The sequence below is a fragment of the Cricetulus griseus genome, chromosome 5, assembly GCF_003668045.3.
Source record: "Cricetulus griseus strain 17A/GY chromosome 5, alternate assembly CriGri-PICRH-1.0, whole genome shotgun sequence".
Classification (NCBI taxonomy): Eukaryota; Metazoa; Chordata; class Mammalia; order Rodentia; family Cricetidae; genus Cricetulus; species Cricetulus griseus.
The window spans coordinates 3,292,385-3,313,596 of NC_048598.1; the positions used below are offsets into that span (position 1 = coordinate 3,292,385).

Genomic DNA, 21,212 nt, shown 5'->3' on the forward strand with positions numbered 1-21,212 from the left:
GACAGAATGGTTCTCAGGACTTCACTGACCTCTTTGAAGCTTTAAGGGCTCTGAATGCCACACTTACCATTCTAAGAGCTACAGAGAGGGGCCATGGCAGGAGAACAGCTTCCAAACACCAGAAATCATATTTCTTTCCCTTCTGATAAATAGTTCAAGGTCTGTACCACAGGTGACATCATGTCTCAGAAGCAAAAGCAGGTTTCTGTTAAGAGTATGTCATGTCTTCTGCCCAGCAGATCCGGTTTCCTTCTTATACTGCCGTCTCCCTGCCTTCCTAATTGCTTCTCCAACCTCAAAGCTCTTTCCTGCATTGGATAGTCTGTGTGGGGTCAGCGGTTTGTCTGTTAGAAACTCAAGGAACTCAAGGCTCTGGAAAATACTCCAGTGGACATCCATAGCCTTTGTGCATGAGAGAGGACATGTGGAGAGATGGGACACCTCGGACAGAAAGGCTTCACATCCTCCATTGAGCCTAACTGGGGCAGAACACACTCCCGACCGAGCCTTCAATACAGAGCACACCCATCCTATGGGTGTCCTGCACGATGTCTCATTAAACTGAAAATCATTCCTTGACCATTACCTATGTGACACATAAGGAGAGAGGCTGAAAAGAAAAATCGGTCAACGGGCAGAGTTGGGGTTCAACTCCAAGGTGGAGCCTCATATCCTGGCCCTCTTCTGTGGGCCCTGACTGTGATGGAAGGACACATGACACCAGGTGCTACTAGTTGCTCTCTGCCTGTTTCAGACCTAGAATTCTGAACAGAAGTATTATGGGATCAGAGTCTATTCCCTTCAGCGTGAAATGAAGGCATTCTCTCCCTCTACCACTGAACACAGCAAAACATGTCACCTCCACATGGAAAATGGCAAAGCCACAGACTTCAAACACTTTTTAGGTTAATGGTGTCTGTGCCAGAGCTAAGAAATCATCCTTTAGGGTTTGTAGCTATCATGCTCACTTCAAAATTGAGGAAAATGAAACTGCAGAGCTTTGAAATCCACCAGCCTTTCAACATGTGTACTTAATCCTCAGCATTCTGTACAAAAGAGAATTCTGTACTTAAAATTATGTTTGTCTGTGTAGGCTAGTGTAGGTACTACTGGGTTCAGAAGAACATATCTAATTCCCTGGCCTGGGAGACACAGGCGGCTGTGAGCTGCCCAACAAGGGTGCTGGGAATTGAACTTGGGTCCTCTGCAAGAACAGTATGTACTCTTAACTGCTGTAGCCATCTCTCCAGCTCTGACATTTTCTTATTTACTAAAACCAGAGGCTCCCACAGAAACCAACTTTCGATCTGGGGACCGAGAAACTGTTAGGTTCTCAGCTCTCTAAGCAGCTGGCGATGGTTGAAACTACACAAGGAAACCCACCGTCCCCAAAGAAGGAAATTCCAAAGTTCTCAGGAACTCTGAAACCTCAAAGGCCAGTGTGCTGTGTGCCGACCAGTGCCGCAAACCATGCAGACCGATCAACAAAATCTCTCTTCTGAGCTGAGTCTTACTCTAGCCTAGGTTGGTCTCCAACTCACCACTCTGTAATCCGGTCTAGGCTTGAACGTTCCCTCTTCCAGCTTCCGCCACCACCTGAGTTCCTAGGATTACAGATGCCCCACAATGTTTGGCAAAAACAATCTTTTTATTCTGCGGTTCTCAGGACTGAATCCAGGACTTGTGCATGCTAGGCACGAGCCAAAACCTCTTTGCTAAGTGCTCATTCATTTGGTTAGCATGACTTACACAAATGAGTGGCAGCATAACCTCTAAGTATTTGGGAACTCAAAGCATTTCCAACTGATATTGCTGGCAAATTTGCAAGCGTGAGAACTCTTCCACACCTAACTGATATCCCTTATTCAAGCAGCTGAGGAATGTTGTACGCTATGGCTCATTTTCAAAGATGACTTCTGACTCCTTCCATTCAGTATGGGAAGGTAATTTTTAGAACCTCCCATCCTGAACCTACACTAACTTTAACCAGAGAATATAGTGGTGAAAGTGATGTGGTGTTGTTCCTGAGATGGTCTTGTTGGCCTCTACTTGTGCTTTTGGAAGCCCCGACTTCCCATTGCCATTGTCTCACATTGGAAAATTCACAAGGTATCCAAGACAGATTCAAATCCTGGTGCCGCCCTTTGTCCTTACTGGAACACGCACATACCAGGGTAGACAAGAAGCTTTATTGTGGACTTAGATACTTTGGTTATAGCAAGGGCTTGAGTCGTCAGCATTGTGAACCGTCCCTTTGTTGGAACTCCTAATGACTTAAGCATGCCTTTGTCCTGTTTGGGGGACAGTCACCTAGAATGGGAGGTAGGTGTACATGAATGGCAGGCAGTCTTTAGGTTAGAGGTGATATGGAGGTTGACTTTCTAGTACTAACCTTCATTACAGTCCATGTATCTGGAGTGTGCACAGCTGCTGTGGACAGAGCACCTGGCCTTCCTTTTGTCACCCACTATCTGGGGTTCCTCTTCTCAGCACCACAATTCTTCTGATTGCTCTTTTTTTGGGGGTACCTATTTTCTGTATCCTCAACTGACTGCCAGCTGGTCCTGATACAGTATTACCTAATAGAAAATTGCAGATAAGACTTGGTGGTTTTGGGGCCCAAAGTGAAACAGAGGAATACAAGCCAGAAACTGGTAACTTGAGGGTATCATACTCAGTCCCATGTTTTCTCATTACTACCACGCAGGGCTGGACGGACGGCTCAGTGGTTAAGAGCACTGACTGGCTTCTCTTTCAGAGGACCCAGGTTTAATTCCTACCACCCAGATGGCAACTTAAAACTGTCTATAACTCCCGTACCAGGGGACCAGATGCCTCCTCTGGCCTCAGGGGCCACCATGTAGGGACATGGCACACAGTCAAACCTGCAGGTAAAAAAACACCCACACATAAAAATAAGAAATCCCCTGCTTCAACCAAACAAGTGCCTATCTCTACCCCCTAGAGCGTCTTCTGGGAGTGAGAACCACGGCAACTCCTTGGTTTCAGTTTCTTCCTTGTACACTGGCTTCATCTACCCACTGAGCACTGGCGGTCAGCCAGCCTCTCCCTACACCCCGGTTGCATTTGCAGGTTTGTTTCTGTGCATCCTGAACTGTGGGCCTTTAGGCTTTAAGTTAAGAACAAGGTCACCCGACTCCTGAGAGGTAAAAATTTATTGATTTCTATGACATCAGCATGTTATGATACGGTCACACCTGCTCATACAGCTGACTCCTCAGACCAAAAGAGGATTTGGTTTTTCCTTTTAAAAATACATTTTTCACCAGCAAGAAACAATTTTTAAAACAAACATTTTCATATTAAGTGGGAATTAAAAACAATGGCTTTTCCCCAACTCATGGGGAACAGGGCTGGTCAGCAACAGATCTCAAAGAGCCTCTAATCTGCTTTCAGGCCTCAGTCCCCCAGTCTGTTGTCTTCCACATAAAGTACTTCAGAGGGGAAATAAAACTGCTGCCCCACCCAACCAGCAGCCTAAATCCAGGAAAAGAAGAGGTAGACTGAACCATACGATTTAACTTATTTGGTAGGATTGTGCGAGACATTTTCATACATTAAAAGTTTTCATTGGGGTCAAAGGTATTTTACAAACAAGACACTAAACCATCAATGTTCTTAATGTTAAAAAACAAACAAACCGGTTTTTTTTTTTTGGTTTTTTTTTTTGGTGGGGATAGGCATACCACATTTACTCAGCTCTGAGAAACAAGGAGAGCTGGCCGCCGCTGTGCTTCCTGAAAACCTTGCTGTCCCCAGACTCCTCACAATCAGAAGCTACTTGGTCATGTTGATTTCGGAACTTTTCCCCACACTTTAAAACCTGCAAGTGTCAAGGATAGGATTTTTCTTGGACCAATAAGTAAATCAATTCTATGAATTTTATTCAATGTTAATAAATCAAATCAAAACATAAAAGGACCAGGACAGTGGTGTGATGAAGGTAGCTCAGACTTGCCTCCAAGAGCTTATCATTTAATTTGCTTTTGTTTTTGGTTTTTTTGAGACAGGGTTTCTCTGTGTAACAGCCCTGGCTGTCCTGGAACTCACTCTGTAGACCAGGCTGGCCTTGAACTCACATAGATCTGCCTGCCTCTGCCTCCTGAGTGCTGGGATTAAAGGTGTGAGCCACACCACCTCCTGGCTTCTGATCATTTCATTTTAGGGTGCTGATATAATTAAAAATAAATTATCTAAACTCCCAATTAATGCTGAAGCTACAAGGAGGCTAAGAGTTTAGCAATGAGCCATACACTAGACTAAATGATAGTGTGTGTGGAGATAGATGGTTAGTGTATCAGGACATATTGCCATCAATCAAATCATGGTTGATATTCAGGTTGGCTCTAAGGGTTCAATACAATGACAATCATATTATAAAAATCAATTATTTACATTTTATCATTTGCTAATTGCTTAAAATATCTGCTATCAGTAAAATTTATCACATATGTATGTGCACTTACATACATAATTCTTTCCAAGAGAGAGGACTGCTCAACATTTGCCAGAACACACCACATGGTAAGACTGGAGGAAGGCAAATCTTTTAAGTCCTGGGAGGAGCCGGATGGTTTTCTCACAGGCCAGGCCATTGGATGCTGAGCTCCAGGCATAAGCCGCAGCAGCAGGCGCTGAGCAACTCCAGGACAGCACAGACACCCACCCTACTATTAAGAATTAAAAGCATTGTTTTGGGGAAAAAAATTCAACTTTATTTTCTCTACATTAAAAAAAAAATAGAACCAGCTATTAATTTTTGCTGAGAAAATGCTTCTTTTGGTATTCACAATATTTAAATTTCTGAAAAGGTGATCTGGCAAAATCATCCAATGCATTCAGAAACCAGATCCACGTGTGACCAGCCCTTTACAAAAGTGAATGACAGTTACCACAGCCTTTACAGTCATTCTTAAAACACACATAGTGACATGCAGATCACAAAGAAAGCTCAACAAGCTGAAGTAAACATTACAGCATCATGAAAACAAAAATCCATCTGTAGAAAATAAATACAACTTTGTAATAATTGTAAAGAAAAAGAAAGCACTTAATAAAAAATAATGGCAGTTGGATGTATAACTGTCTCATTACCGAATCACAAAGGTTACTGTAAAGTGCATGGACTCCTTACATGTAAAGAGTTTGTACACCACAGTCGTGTTCAACAGTTTACATAATAAAAATAAAGTCATCCAAAGCGTTTGCATACTTTGCAACTATACATTTTTTTGCTCTTTAGACTTTTAAAAAAATATTACATGTAAAAATCCTCAGATGGAATTTCTGCAGAAAGCCCCAGATTGTATCTTTCACCTGACCATGGCCATAGTCCCCACCAGCTCAGAACCCGCAGCATACTCTCAGAGCCCACTTTGTAACTACTGAGGGCTGGTGCAGCACGGCCGCCAGACAGCACCAACCAGTGACGGCTTCAGGGTATGCCAGGCTCCTTTGTGATCCAGAAATTTCCAACTTGGGTGGTTTTGGTCCCAAACACATTAGTCTCTCCCCATCATGACGTGTGCTAGCATGACTGTGACTCAGAGCTCCTCTGATCCTCCTGCCTGCAGACAGAAGGCTTACATGACTTGCAGGACAAAATCCCATAGAAGACACCGTTATTATCCACCCTTTGTGGACCAGCACTGATACACTTTTTGTACTGGTAACTCTGGAGGGAAATCCTGTGTTCACTATTGTGCAGGGACTTCACAGAAAAGGATGAAAAACCGGAAAAATATCAGCTAACCCCTCCTGTTCAGTAGTGCAAACAAAACATAAACGGGATACAGAAGACCACCTACAATCAAAGACTACTTTCTGTGACTACACCCAGGACCTAAGTTGATAAAGAGTCTTTAGTCTACAGATTGTCAAAACACATCACTAAGACAAGTTAATGAGAAGGGAGCCACACCCATGGCCATGAATGAAGCGGCATGCCCACCACTGATCCAAACAGTGGCATTACGACCACATCAGAGGCCCACCCTGGTGACTGAAGACTCCTTCTCTGGAACAATTCCCGCTGCACCAACTGTCTTGTTCAGGGATGCCTTTCCAGCCCCTGGGGTGTGCTGGCTTTGGTGTATCCTCTTCCTGCTGGTTGTCAGAAATTCCTACACAAAATTTAATTTTTGGCTTCCTATGATTTAATACTGGATTAGCTACCCTGTAATTGACTACCTATTCAGCAATCCCTAGTTTCTTGCTGTAAGAATTTAAGAGTTGTCATACCAAAAACTCATACATGACAGATCTGAATCCACAGCTACCCTTTTCATACTTTATTAAATCCTCATCTAACTTGTCTATCTTCCAGCCTCACCCCACTCTGGCCTTCCTTCGCTTCCATTGCTTACAGGCTTCTCTGCTGTGTGCACATTTCTGAAGTTGGGCAGGGTGAACTGCTGCTTGGTCTACCCTGTGGTCTAAGGACTATAGCAGTGAGTCGCCCAGCCTGTCTGCAGGAAGCCAGGCAGCCCAGCTGAAAGCAAAAAGCTGCAGCTCTAAAGAATGTTGGTGTAAACTGGCATGGCTGTAATCTCTTTGCCCGACTTAACACATTAGCTTCCTTTATCCCACTTTATATACTAAGTACAAACGGGGAATTTTATTCAGTTCTCTACAGTGGCATATTTCGGCTTTCCCAGATTGCCATAAAGAACCCCTACTCTCTCTTCACACTCCCTAGTACAAGCAGGTGGACTCCAGTTACTGATAGGGAAGCTCTGTCAATACTCTCAAACATATTTTGCACACAGAAGACATGCTGAAAGAACTGAAGAGTGTAGGACAGATCAAGTATATGTCTATTTACAGCTCATGTCTATTATCAAAAGTTAGGTCACAGATCTATAGTTATTTGTCACTCTGGAGACTTGGAAATGAAACTGCATTTGAAAGTAACACATCTTAGGGGGTGGCTTTGACAGGTACAGTATACTCAACGGTCATCTTCCTTTGGAGCACAGCGGCGGTACAAGTAGGCCAGAGTCACGTTTCTGTCTGCACGGAACTGGCTGGCTTTGCGATGATGAAATGGTCTGCTAGCCAGGACTGCATGCTATACTGGACAGTGAACAACTCCTCCCCTAGATGACAACTAATGTCTCAATTCAATCTATCCTGCACCAGAAGAGTCTTTCCTGCCTCAAGCAGAAGCACCAAATGGCACCTCTCTGCTTTCTTCACCTATTCACTGTCCCTGCAAACCAGAGTAAAATGCTTAGGTTCCAAGACAGCCGTTTTCATAACAACTGCTACCAAACCCAATGTCTTCTGCAGCTTAACAGCAGGGGTGTGGGACTAGTGAGGTCTTTCAAGTAACATGTCATTCTCTTCCACACATGCTCTGGGTTTGCTAAACATGAAGCTGCTGTGGGCTTTTATTTGGTGTTGGTCAACCTTTCCTCTACAACTAGGGAAAATCCACATCTTTTCCTCTTTTGGTTTATTTGAAAGCAGAAAACATTAGTCTTTAATTTTTGTTTTACAGCCTATTTCTCAGAATTATTATTTGTGCTGTTAGTAACAATGGGGGAATCTACAGTGGTCATGCCACAAAAAACTACTGCTGACATATTCAAGTTTGGGAATTTTACCATCCTAAACCAAACCCACGCTCTGTCCCAACACTGGTGCAGTGCCTGCACTTCTTACACAGTTTGGCTCTCCTATGAGGTAAGTATATGAACACAATGACAAAAATTTAAAAGTTTTCTAGAAATGAACAAAAACTTGCTTGACTTTGTCCTCTTCAAAAACAACTGGAAGAAGCTAGGAAGTGTATTGAGCTGCTGTCTCCTGGTCCTGCCACCCTGAGAAGGGCATTTACTTGACATAATGACAAAACAAAATGATGTCTGCACAGATTCTGGGGGCCACAGGAGGTCTTGCCAATACTGCAAGCCAATGTCTGGTTCTACCTTTTATTTCCTAATAAGCTAGTCTATTTCCCTTAAACTGGCCATTTAAATGGTTTACATTAATTTGCTTTAACTACCCCCAAATACATTTGGTGCTACTATGTCAGACTGGGGGAGGTGCCCAATGCAGGTGGTGCTGGAGCACATCACGGGCAAGCGCAGACAGGAAGCCTCCTGGGAGCCTGCCCATGGTGAGGCTGCCCATGGTGAGCCTGCCCATGGTGAGGCTGCCCTTGGCTTCAGGCTACGTTGCTAGCCTTTGCTATATTTGCATCTGATAAAAGTGCATTTTATAAAATACAATTATCATTCTATGATGTGCCTTCTATACAAAAAGAGAAAGTGGGTGTCCCCTCCCCGACAGAAGGGAGTGCACTAGCACATGTAAACACGTTACGGGCTGAGCTGGCCTTTCCAGGGACACAGTGCTGCAGGTGCACAGTGGACACTGCTCCTCACGGAGTGCCAGTGCCGCACCTCAGTCAGGGGTGGGGACTGCAGCTTGCTAGGTAAGGAGGCCACTCCTCAGGCCCGCACGCCAGCTCTCCAAGGTGACCAGTACCTCAGCATGGTGGTGGGCACATCAATACTGTGACACTCTGCCCTTGTAAAGAGGAACACAGCTTCTGGACGGGCATGACCAAGGGCATCTGGTGGTGACAGTTTCTTTCGGAGTCTTCTGGGATGATTTTATGACTTCCTCTTCTCCCAGTGTGATGCTTGCATAAACATATGGTAGAGTGTATCTCTTTAAAATACGAAAGTTCTTAAAATATATTAGCACATCATTGTATTACTGATCCTCTTTGTAGCAGAGTTTTAAAATATCCCAAAGGGGATAAACAGTAATCCATCCATCTGAATTTCCTTTGCTTTTTATATATTTTGATTTGTATATCTAGATTTGCACATGTAAAATAATGCACATGTATGAAGTCTGAAATCCTATGTGGCAAGTCCCAGTCAGTTCCTAAAACAGGCAATGGTAAAAATACTGAAAGACGTGGAACCACAGATAGCCTGACAGAAACGCGAAGGACTGAATGAGGAATATCCACGTGTTACTGAGGGTCATCTCCCTGGAAACAGCTTCCTTGTGGCCCTGGGCAGGAGGAAAGGCTCCTAGAAGACAAGATAGAAAGTGATGTGTTTCCCTGCAGTAGGGGTCTCCTGAAATAAAGCTGAGTGCTCACCCACAGTTAAGGTTTTCTGTGAATTGCCCTACTTTGCAGAGATTTCCTCTAACACACAACTGTGAAGCTACCCAGCCTGTCCAGCAACCCACCAGGTGACTGACTCAGGCATCAGCATCCATCCCAGATCAGAAGCAATGCCCACCCTTCTGCCGTCCTGTCTCCCAGTCTCCAATGGTCTATTTGCTTTCCTTCTGTAGGTCTACCTACTGTCCGCCTCTACTGCAATCAAACCGGTGACAACAGGCACTCAGACTGCCTGGCTCCCTACTGGACAGCTAGCTACATTTCCACAGTGGTCAGACATAGGATCTATGAAACTGACATCTAATAATTTCTGAAGTAGCATATATATATGCCACAAAAGTAGTTATATAACACTGACATTCTCAAATTACAGTAAGGCTAACAAAACATATCTTCACAGTAAGAAAGAGAATACAAAGTAAACATGTCTAAATTTTTTTCTGGAAAGGAAAGCTAGTGGCTTTGGTGCAGTGCGACCAGGGTCACTTGCCACTCTTGCATTCCAGTCTTTGTCCTTGCTGGTAACCCCAGAGTAAGCCGGCTCATAAGGGATTTGCTGCTCACAAGCAGCTCACAGGGGCGGTTTTCAGTCTCAAGGTCTGGTATGCAAGCGGCCTTTTTCAAGAGGCTTTTCAGCCATCGCTGCTACAATTTCAGCAATATCAGGAGGCAAGAGAGGGATGGTGAGAAGTTAAGGCCTATCGTCTTGGGTTGCCTGCTGAGCCTTCAATTAACCCTGCCCTGCCTGCCCTGCACACCTTCTCTTGCTCTCCAGGCACTAACTACCTCTGTGCTGTCAGGGCCAGCTTCATTGTAGCTCTTACAGACCTTAGAATACTGAGAATATAAGAGGTAAGAACGGGCTCCTATCCCCCCGCCCCAAGGAGAAATAACTGACTCTGTACCTTTAAAATAGTAAACTATAACCTTTCTTGTTAAAAAAAAAAAAAAAGACAACCCTGACTCTTGTGCTTCCTACTGAGAGAAGGACACCTCTGCTGCAACCACTTTCTGCTTTGACAGCAGCCCAAAGCAACGGGCCGAGTGACTGTGAACTAACACCATTTGAGAGAATAAACGTCTCCTTGAAAGGAGGGAAAAGCACGTAAAAGTGCAGTTTCAAATGACTACAACATATATTAAGAAAGCAAGTACAATGCCAGAGCATGATGTCATTTCATCCCCATCCAGTAACTACACATGTTCCTGAAGCTGCCTGTGTTCCTATACACTTGAGTTATGTCACTATGTGACATGTTCATCGCTCCATTCTGTACACGGCTGGTGAGAGAACCTAAACACATCAACAGAAACTTTATTTCCATAAATTCTAAGTTGAAATTCTTACATACAGAATGACTTTGGTTTTTAATCTAAACAACTGAAAAGGGGCTGGAGAGAGCTCAGAGGTCAAGAGCATCTGCAGCTCCTCAGAGGACCTGAGCTCTGTTCCCAGCACCCGCATCACGTGGCCCACATCACCCCTAGCTCCAGCTGCAGGGATTCTGAAGCCCCAGGCCTCCTCCAGCAGCTGTACCCATGCACATGCACACACACTCACAAGCTCTCTCTCTCTCTCTCTCTCTCTCTCTCTCTCTCTCTCTCTCTCTCTCTTGTGTGTGCGTGCATGTGTGACCCCTACACATAATTAGAAATAACAAAATGAAATATTTTAACGATAAAAATAAGTAATGGAAACGGTTTGTCTCCTCTAAAGCACATGCTTAGCGTCTTTGACAATTTCAGAAGCGTGTATAAGATGCTGTGTACCTGTCTTATAGAAGTGTGACAAGAGGTCCTCCTTTTCAATAAACCGCTGGTAGAGCCAGCTGGTGAGGTCATCCGTCTCCAGGGGCACATCTTTAATTGGAAAAATCCTATTAAGATTTAGAAAAATAAAAAGAACTACTTAATTCAGAAATGGAAACCACTCAGAACCCTAACTTAGCTGTATTAAAGAATCACCCACGCACACATACACACGGAAATACACACACACACACACACACACACACACACAAGATTTAAATGCTAGGAAAAGAATGTACCTTAGCAATGTTGCTCTATGAGAAATTAAGAACCAGACAAGCTATGTTAAACTCATGGTTTTTCAACCAAGTATATCAAAATACTGGTTTTATGAACAGAGAAGAAATTTTAAATATTTATTTGTTTTATTTTATGTGTAGAGTGTTTTGCTAACATGTCTGTCAGAAGAGGCCATGGGGTGCCTGGAATTGGAATTACGGACAGCTGTAAGCTATCGTGTGAGCGCTGGATATCAAACCTGGATCCTCTCAAGCACAGTCAGTCATTCTTACTCTTTAGCCTTCTCCTCCTAGTTTGTGACACTGGAGATGAAACCCAAGGCCGTGACTGTGCTAACTCATCACCGCAGCATTCAATACACCTCTAGACGTCATGGACTTTGCAGGTTATATAGTCTGTTCAGTGACTGGGTGTATACTCTGGAAATGAGCTGTTTCTCTGGGGTTTCCAGATGTGTTAGTCAGGGTTTCTATTGCTGTGAAGGAACACCATGACCACAGCAACTCTTATAAAGAAAACATGTAATTTTCCTTACAGTTCAGAGGGTCAGGCCATTATTGTTATGGTGGGAAACATGGCGGCATGCAGGCAGACACAGTGCTGGCTACATCTTGCAGGCAACAGGAAGTCCACTGAGTCACTGGGCAGTATCCTGAGCATAGGAGACCTCAAAGCCCGCCCCCACAGTGACACACTTCCTCTAACAAGGCCATATCCACTCTAACAAAGCCACACCTCCTAATACCACTCCCTATGAGCTTATGGGGGCCAAATACACCCAAACTACCATATCAGGTATATTCCATATGGGGGAAGGTTGAGATATAGGGTCTTACTTTGTGGCTCTGACTGGGCTGGAGCTTGCTTTGAAGACCTGGCTGGCCTTGAGCTCACAGAGATCCAACTGTCTCTACCCCTGAATGCTGGGATTAAAAGCAGTCTCACAAAGTGTCATTGCTATTCAGTCTTTTTTCTTTGTACTTTCATTATGTAGTCCTGGCTGGAGGAGAACTCACTTTATAGACCAGGCTGGCCTCTTAACTCCCAGAGACCCACCTGCCTCTGGCTCCCTAGTGCTGTAATTAAAGGTGTGCATCACCATACCTGACAGTATTCAACATGTTTGTTGTTAGGACATATTAATTATACATAGTAATGGGTCTCACTGTGCATTTCCATGACACACAGCATCTTTGACCACACCCCCTCTGATCCCACTGATTCTCCCTCCTCTTCCCAAGCACTGCCTTCTACTCTCATGTCTTCATCTCTACTTCCATCCACTTTCTGCCTGTCTGAGCAGCCTCACGAGTTGCAGGAGCATAGGGTGCGGGTTTGTTTATAGGCACACAGGCACCTTACCAGTGGCTACAGTACTGAAGAGAATGTCTCTCCCTTTCCCATCAGCCATTAACTGTGAATAAATCCTCAGGGAGAGTGGGACCTTTAGAGCTTAATGTGGTTTTATTGAAGATATCATCCTGAAATATAAAAAGTCCTAGGGCTTGTGTTTTAGTCAATTATTGGTTGATCAGAGCTCTCACTGGTGATCATCATCTAATCTGAGCCAGCATGGACACAGGGTCTATAATCTCAGCACTTGGGAGGCAGAGGCAGAAGGACCAGGAATTCAAGAGTCAGTTCTGGGCTAGCCTGCGCTACGTGAAGATTTATTTGTTTTGTTCATGTGAGTGCTTTGACTGCAGGTATGAATGTATAGCATGTGTGCACCCTGAGCCTATGGAAGTCAGAAGAGGGCATTCTAGAACTGGGGTTAGGGATGATTGTGAGCCACATGTGCTACCCAGGTCTTTTATCTAAATTTTAATTTAACTTACCCTCAAAAATTGAGGAAAACCTATAAAATATGTATCAGAAAAGACAGCTGTCTGCAGCGGTACTAAGGTTGTCACTGATGCACTGTCAATTCAGCTCAGCAGAGGTATGTTTTGACACTGCATTGTATTCTGTTATAAATCAGTTGGAAAAAATGAAAGACTCATAAAATAAACAGGCTGTAAAACAGTAAGTGTGATCATGGACTGTACAGAGGAGAAGAGGAAATGGCAGAAATGGAAGGAGAATAATCTGGAAATTACAGTTTTCACACACTTAATAATATTTAAGTGACAGTAAAAGAAACAGTTGGAAGAGGTTATATCTGACAGCAGGGGTCTGGGAAGGGAGAGGATGGAGGTTTGTTGTCTGCTTTAACTTTTGAAAACTAAGCTTGTGCTACCTAGACAAATCATTTTTTTTTACTGGTCTGAATCTTACTCTTCTAGACAGTACTCAAGCAGTAGCTTCTCCATGTCCTTTTGCCACGAGCAAATGCTCACTCCCTCATCCACACTCAGCCAACAGTCTTCAAAGTAAAATGCTTACATATTTGGCTGGCTTGCTTTTCTCATCCCTCTGTTAGATCATTAGCTTCATAAAGTCAGGAGGGGCTGTTTATCTCAGAACCACCCTCTGTGATTAATTTCTTCCATATAGTTGACATAACTGAATTGAGGAGTGAATCATGTGGTTTGTTGGCTCACATTTTATAGTCTTCATGGCTTAAAACTTCAAATGTATTAACTTGCATGTAAAGACTGCGGTCTGCTAAGCTAAGCCTTGTGTAATTCCATATAGTGCTCTAAGATAGGATTTTATGGATTAGGGAAAATACTTTTTATTTAAAAGTACATTCTAGATTGCTGATAATAAGACTTTCATTGCTTAAAAATGAGGTGCTTTTTCCTCACTTGGGTAGCTATTGGGACTGTAAAGGCTTATATATCTCATAGGTCTAAGAACTCCCAAGAACTCCTCTTATTTGGCTCGAGAGAATTGGTACTCAGTGCATTTGATCCCTTGCTGTATTAGAGGATTACTCATTTCAACATTTTAATCCTGTGGTAACCTAACAACCAGAGTAAAGGAGTAGACTGCTCTTGAGAGTGGGCATTTGGTCTGCCCTCCTGGCTGTGTTCTAGTCAGGAGGACATCCAGGCAGCTCTGGGCAGACGGTGGGATAAAGATCCAGTGCAAGCACTGCCCTGATCCCCATTTAACCCAACAATCAACACTATTCCTTCAAGAATTCATTTGCTAAACCCAAACTCCTCCTTTTAACTCAGTCTTATAGTCAATGTTTGCTTTCTGCACATAAAGATATAAAGACTACTTAAGATCTTCTTTGACCTTATGGTTCCTGCTAAAGCATCCTTAATTAGGCCTGATTTTAAGTTAACAAAAATTAAATTAATCTTATATGACATAGTACATACTAGAAATGTTAGCTGGTGTGAGTCAACAAGTTTTTTTTTTTATGTCTTTTCCAAAGAATATTTATTCCATGATAATCACCCAACGTATGGCCTTTCTAGAATAGAACACACTTTGTAATTGATTTGTGCTGGGTCTTAAGGACAATGGGTAGAATTTAGATCGGGAGAGATGGAAAGGGTATGTGATGAGCATCTTGTGTAATGGTGACTGAGAACAGCAGGACTGTGAAATAGAGCACACATAACAAGCATTAAGTAATCTACAACAGAACACAAAGGGAAGTTGTGAGAAATAAAGTTGGAATAAGATAATGGTGTACCCAGAGCTGCCTGCACATTCTCATGACTGGAACACCACAGGAGGGCAGACCCAAGAGCAGTCTCCTTCTTTACTCTGGTTGTTAGCTTGCCACGGGATTAAAATACTCAGTTCCCTTTTGTCACTGTGATAAGGCATCTTAAAGATGCTTTTCAACGTCCACTTCCAGGCCATGCTCCACCACTGAGGGAAGTCAGGGAAGAACTCAAGGCAGGAACCTGAGACAAGACTGCTTGTTATCTCAGACACCATTACCTCCAACCAGGGGATAAACTCATAGCCAAGGAAACTTTTTGCTAGCTAGCTCACTCTCTGGCTCACACTCTACTGGCTTTCTTATACATTCCGGCCTAGCTACCTCAGGGATGACGATATCTACAGTGGGCACCCTTCTCTCCACAGTGTCAGTCATCAGTCACGACAATCCTCCACAGACACTCCCACAGGTAATCTAATCTAGGCAGTTCCTCAGCTGAGTACCCTCTTCCCAGGTGACTCTATGTTGTGTCAGGTTGATAATAAAAATTAACCAGCACATGTGCCTTAAAAGTTAGGCCGACTATTTATATCGCTAAGTAATGAAAAGCCCCATTCAAACAGAATTATCCTCTAATAATCAGGGAATTGGCTCGAATAACTGATATCCAAAATAGAGCAAGCTTTGTGATGTGGTTAACCTAACGGCTCAGGCTTCCTGTGTCAGTGCTGCCCGCATTAGTCTTCACTGTACTGGTCGGTCCTTCACATATCAGTCAGTCATTACCAGCTGGTCTAGAAATCCAGGAGCTCGTACTTCCGTGAAAGATAACAAGGGACAGAGTAGATTAATTTTTCCAAGAACCACTCTTAAGCTTCTCCTTCAGGCCATAACATAACTGGCATTACAACCTCCTCACTCCTTCTTTGAGCCACTGAAAGAACAGTGTGAAGACAGGCTCCTGCAGCTTCCTAACGGGGTGGCTAAGGCTGCAACTGGCTAAATGGTAGCATGTTTGCAGCATTTGCTTTATTTATTTATTTATTTATTTTGGCCTTTTTTGCTAGAGAATTCTTTTCCATTATATTAAATTTTGAGGGCAAACAAGGTAGAAATAGCATTTTCTTGAGGTGAGAAAGTGATGTAAATATTTGGCTGCTACTGTAAGGCAGAAGCAAACATTTTAAAATGTAATACTAATGCTGTAATACTAATGCTGTAATACTAATACTAATGCTGCAGAATCATTTCAAGAAGAATTATGTTATCTGAAAGGTAAAGCTCACACTAAATGGCAGTCTGTGTTGTTTGTGTATAATGAGTATTACCCCACAGTCTACACTGACCTGGACCTCACTGTACCCAGGCTGCCCTTGAGCTAGGGATAGTCCTCCTGCCTCAGTTTCTGGAGAGCTGGGTTACAGGCATGAGCCACCACACTTAGCTAATGAGAGCCTTCTGGGAAGCTATTTTCTACTTGGGGGCTGTACAGACAGCTCATGGTTAAGAGCACATCTGCTTTTGCAGAGGACCTGAGTTTGGGTCCCAGCATCCATGAAGGGGAAGCTCATAACTTCCTGTACCTCCAGTTCCAGAGGAACTGATGTCCTTTCTGGCCTCTATGGGTACCTACACACAAGTGGAATACACACAGGGAGATATACATAAATAAAAATAGTATCTTAGTCACTGTTTAATAAAAAAGGAAAAAGAAATCTTGGTCAGTCAGGCAGTAGTGGCACATGCCTTTAATCCCAGCACTCAGGAGGCAGAGGCAGGTGGATCTCTGTGTGTTTGAGGCCAGCCTGATCTACAGAGCAAGTTCTATGATAGCCAAGGCTACACGGTGAAACCCTGTCTCAAAAGACTGAACAAACAAACAAACAAAAATCTCTTTGTTCAGGGCTGAGGATATAGCTCAGGAGTAGAGTGATGACTTAGCACAGTCATCATATTATAGTTGGAAAATTTAAGTTTCAAATTTTTCCATCTGTATTTGAACAATACTGAGGCAATAGTCTAAAGCACGTATGCAAATACATCAGCTGTTGATAGTATGGATTTTGAGCAGTTTTCCTCTTGTTCTGAGGGACCTTTGTGGTAGCTGTGCTCTTCCTGAGGCTGGATTCCTTACATGTCTCTATCTGTTGACATGTGTTGAAGTCTCTGACAAGCGAAGTTAAATGGCTTATAAAGTGGCCAAATCTATATATGGATCATTAATGCCAAGCAAACATCTTCATGAATTTATATGAAACTCCCTCAAAAAGTTTATATAAAAGAATCTTAAGAAGCTAGCACAAAATAGCCACTGAATATTTTTGCTGTTATTTATGCAATGGACATCAGCATAATAAGATAAATTTAAAACGTAGGGGCTGGAGAGACATCTACTCTTGCAGAGGACCTGGATTCCACTCTCAACACCCACACTGGGTGCAGCTCACAACCTCTGACAGACACACCTCTGACCTATCTCAGCACCTGCACTCGTGCACATACACAAAAAATTTAAAAATAAATTTTAAAAATTTATAGGTACAAAAAAATAAAAATTTATAGGTACAATATACCTGAGTTATTAAGAAAGACATTCAGAAATATGATTAATGATTTTACAGAAATTTTGTTTCTGTTCATGTAGGTCTACTTAGCCCCTGTGAGTACATTTATCCTTGATACTCACTCTACAGCACTGCTACTTAAGAATGTCAGGCAACTGAGTAATCACAGCGCCGTGGAACGCTGGTTTTGGAAATCTTTATCATCAGTGAAAATAACTACTTCAAATGAATTTTCATATTAAAAATTTGGCATTAGAATGATTTTTCATTTCTTATAAACATGGCCATGTGAATATTTCTACTGTGTGGTTTAGTTAAAACACTCAAAGTGTCCTGAGGTAGCTCTGTTAGACACACTGAGTTACGGTACTGACCTGTAATGGACATGAGTGACTGTTGGTTTCCTGTACCCAAGGATCCAGGTCTGAATATCTACTGGCTCAGCATTGGGATAAGCTATGGTTGTGTCTATTATCCACTGGAGGCCTCCTGGTTTGCACCCTGAAAATGAAGCAAAGGTGACTTGAGTTGGGAGGGGCTTTCTGTCTGTGCAGTACAGAGCTCACAAATGGCTGGGGCTGTGAGAACAAGGTAGACTCCGCCCCTGCTGCTCTACACTGCATTCAGCATAGAACTAAGGTGCTCTTACTACAGAGCAGACTACATCCAAACAAATAACACAACTCTAAACATACCTCATTCAAATCTTAAGTGAATTATGCACAAGCAAGGTCTTATTACATATTGTCACTCCTACACAGATCAGTCTTCAAGAAGGTAAAACATATATCATAAAAATGAAAAGCAGACTTCCAAACCAAATCAATAAATGTAAACAAAAGTCATGATTTATAACACTAGCACTTAGGGGGCATGAACAAATACAGAAAATGGAGATAAAATCGAGCATTTTTACACAACAAAGCACTTCAACAGGAGCGGCCACGGTCAGTAGAGGAGATGGAAAGTTCCATTCAGTCGGGGCCTTCGCACTGTTCTCTCCTCACCAATGAATACAAAGCTGAGCAAGAACAGAGGGGCTCTCACAGAGAGCATTGGCTGCCAGGGCTTGAAGTGTAATTATCTGTTCTATGAGTGAAGTATCTAGTTCCATCATCTTCCAGCCCAAGTCTACATTGTATGAGGAGTCAATAATGCGTTACTTTTCCTTCTTAGAAATTAAAACCAGCTTTAAATAACTTAAAAGGTTTTAGAGCAACATTCTGAAGGAGGGACAATTTGTAAGAAGGGACATTTTCCTCTGAGCATGGTGACACATACCTGTAACCCCAGAACTTGGAAGATCATGGCAGGACAGGAGGGTGAGTGGTTCAAGGCCAGCTGAGTTACATAATTTTGCACCAAAAACCAAAGCAAAGCAAAGCAAAAATAATCAAAACTAAATGAACTAAAGGACAGAGAGACGTGTAGAGGGAGATGTGACAAAAAAAAAATGTGCTAACAATTTAGAGTGCACTTGGCAGCTCATGGACAGTCACTGCAAGGTCTCTGAACTTTATGTTTGGAAAGGAAGTGTAAAAAGCCCAGCAGTGTTCAGTTCAGGATGAGTTATCACACAATATGCAAGCAAAAGATCCTGTTGCCGTTAAAGGTCACTAGGCAGAAGAGAATTCTGACATGTGCCTGGTGCACACATTACAAACACAAAAGTAGAGTTTATGTCCACAGAGGATAAAATACTAATGCATACGAACACCAAAGAAAACACTGAAAAATATCAAAACAGAAAAAAACAGTACAATACTTCTCAGGCATTCTGGTGACTTAAAGTTTAAATATAAAAGTAAGGATAAATAATAAACTCCTTTAGTCTCTTTTTTAATTGCCAGGCAACTGTTAGCACAATTGTCCTTCCTTTGAGGTCCAGATCACCACTGGGCACTGCCTGGCTGGACTGTGCAAACAGCAGCCTTTTTAGTGGCCTATGGAAGACCTTTGCTTCCAGCTTGGCCCGACTGACATCGCCACAGTGTCTCTGCAGCAGTGAAGCTACTCTGAACTTTCCTTTTCTATTAAAAGACTCTTTCAATTTGCCTTTTTAGTAGATGATGGAAGATTAACAAAGCCGACTGCCAAGTAGCCACTCAGAAAAAGCAAACGAAAGGGAAGGCGCTGTGTAATTTCATGGGCATTATTTCTACATATGTACTGTACAGAATCTGAAATGTTTCTGACAGCCAATTATCTCAGCACTGATTTAAATAATACTAAAAGAATTTAAAAAATGCCATCAAAGAAACTGACCTTGCGAGTCTCTTTGAGCTGATTATCTAGAAAGATTTTGTAATAGAAGTGGCTTGGATGAAGCTGCTCTTGCTACTACTGTAAGCACAGCTTCCGTGAAACTTCATGGTTTGCTGGCCCATTCCCAGGGAGCTGTATCACTGAGCACTGCTTACTCTTTCCTGGCTTTTAAAACGGTATGTGTTCATTATTTTAGATCTCTGAAGAATGAGCCACACTGTTACAGCTCATGGGATGATCTCTGCTAACACGGTGGTGTCTTTCCTGTCACTCCTTTCCTGCTGTCTGACAGTTTAGTTCAGAGTTCACCTTATTTTCACAAAACTTGTATGTTGTCCCTCCCCGCCCTAAAGTACTGTATTTGGCCAGCAACCCCAACTCTCCATATGCACTATGTGTCTGTGTTATAGACATGTGAGAGTCTGCTTACCCAGTCTTCCTCTGTCTGGTTTACTATAAATAAAACTCTGACTTTTCATCACCTATATTCAGATTATGATTATTTCTTTTTGACGCAGTCTCATTTTGCAGCCTAGGCAGACCTAGAATTTACTACATTGGCCTTGAATCTGAGGCGATCCTCCTCCTCCTCCGACTTACCAGTACTAGAGTCACTGGCATGAGCCAATAAGCCTGACTTAGATTGTTTATTCCTTTGGATAATTATGTAGTAGGATGATTGAGTCATTTATTAATACCTTAGGGATCTTAATAAATACTGACAAGCTACATTAACTATGTTGCCTATAAAAGCAAACAATACCTTCTAAATTTAATAAATAAAAAGTAACTTGCATCATTAGTGTTAGAAATCATCCTGAGTGACAACAGGCAGGCAGGAAAGACATGGCTGACTTCGTGCTTGTCCTTATTTTAGTGCATTATTGTGAGCATCGACTGCTTCAAAGAGAAACATGAAGAGATAATAACTTCATCCTCTCCTGACTGTTAATTCCAATTGTCAAAAGTTATTTAAAAAGAATTGGAACAGACATGTGGTGCAGGACCTTCAACTAGCACTCAAAAGGCAGAGGCAGGTGGATCTCTTATGTTTGAGACCTCCCTGGTTTACAGTGTTTCAGGACAGCTCAAGACTACGTAAAGACGTAAAGACGCCCTGTCTCAAAACAAAAACAAACAAACAAAAAACCCAAACAACAACAACAACAAACAACCAAAAAACAAAAACAAAAAAAGGATTGGAACTGTAGAAAACACTTCAGTCAAACAAGGCAAGAAAGGCTACAGCACTTACTTAAACCTCTAGCGTCTCCTCCTGCTGGGCTTCCATTTTCCTGCCGAGCAACAAGGGCATTCAGGATAATGTTTGTTGCCCCAAACCTTGGCAAAGTGACATGTGTAAGAAATGGCAAGTTATTTTTCTTGGCAAATGCCTGGCTTGTTTCTCTCCTCTTCCTGAGGAAGCCCCCTTCAGGAAATAGAACAATCCACTTTCGATCTCTGCTCCTGTAATTCTGTTCTAGGTGCTTCTTGAGAACCAGCAGCTGTTGGTCACGGTAGGATCTTCCCTAGAGGACACACACACAGGCACAGTTGAAATTAAAACACCCCAGGATTAAACACAAACAAC

General features: G+C 42.7%; 1 protein-coding gene across 3 annotated transcripts in view; it reads right to left on the reverse strand.

Annotated features, from left to right (window-relative positions):
- Nucleotides 1–3,158: 3,158 nt before the first annotated feature.
- The window catches only part of Lpgat1 (lysophosphatidylglycerol acyltransferase 1), a 54,828-nt gene continuing 36,774 nt past the window's right edge, over nucleotides 3,159–21,212 (reverse strand). For all 3 annotated transcript variants that reach the window (XM_027416526.2, XM_027416525.2, XM_027416527.2), the window contains exons 5-8: nucleotides 20,877–21,150; nucleotides 17,731–17,857; nucleotides 10,943–11,049; nucleotides 3,159–9,074 (exon numbers count right to left, since the gene is read on the reverse strand). In XM_027416526.2, coding sequence (XP_027272327.1) covers nucleotides 8,923–9,074; nucleotides 10,943–11,049; nucleotides 17,731–17,857; nucleotides 20,877–21,150 — 660 coding nt within the window. In that variant the 3' untranslated portion in view covers nucleotides 3,159–8,922. The remainder of the gene's footprint in view (nucleotides 9,075–10,942; nucleotides 11,050–17,730; nucleotides 17,858–20,876; nucleotides 21,151–21,212) is intronic.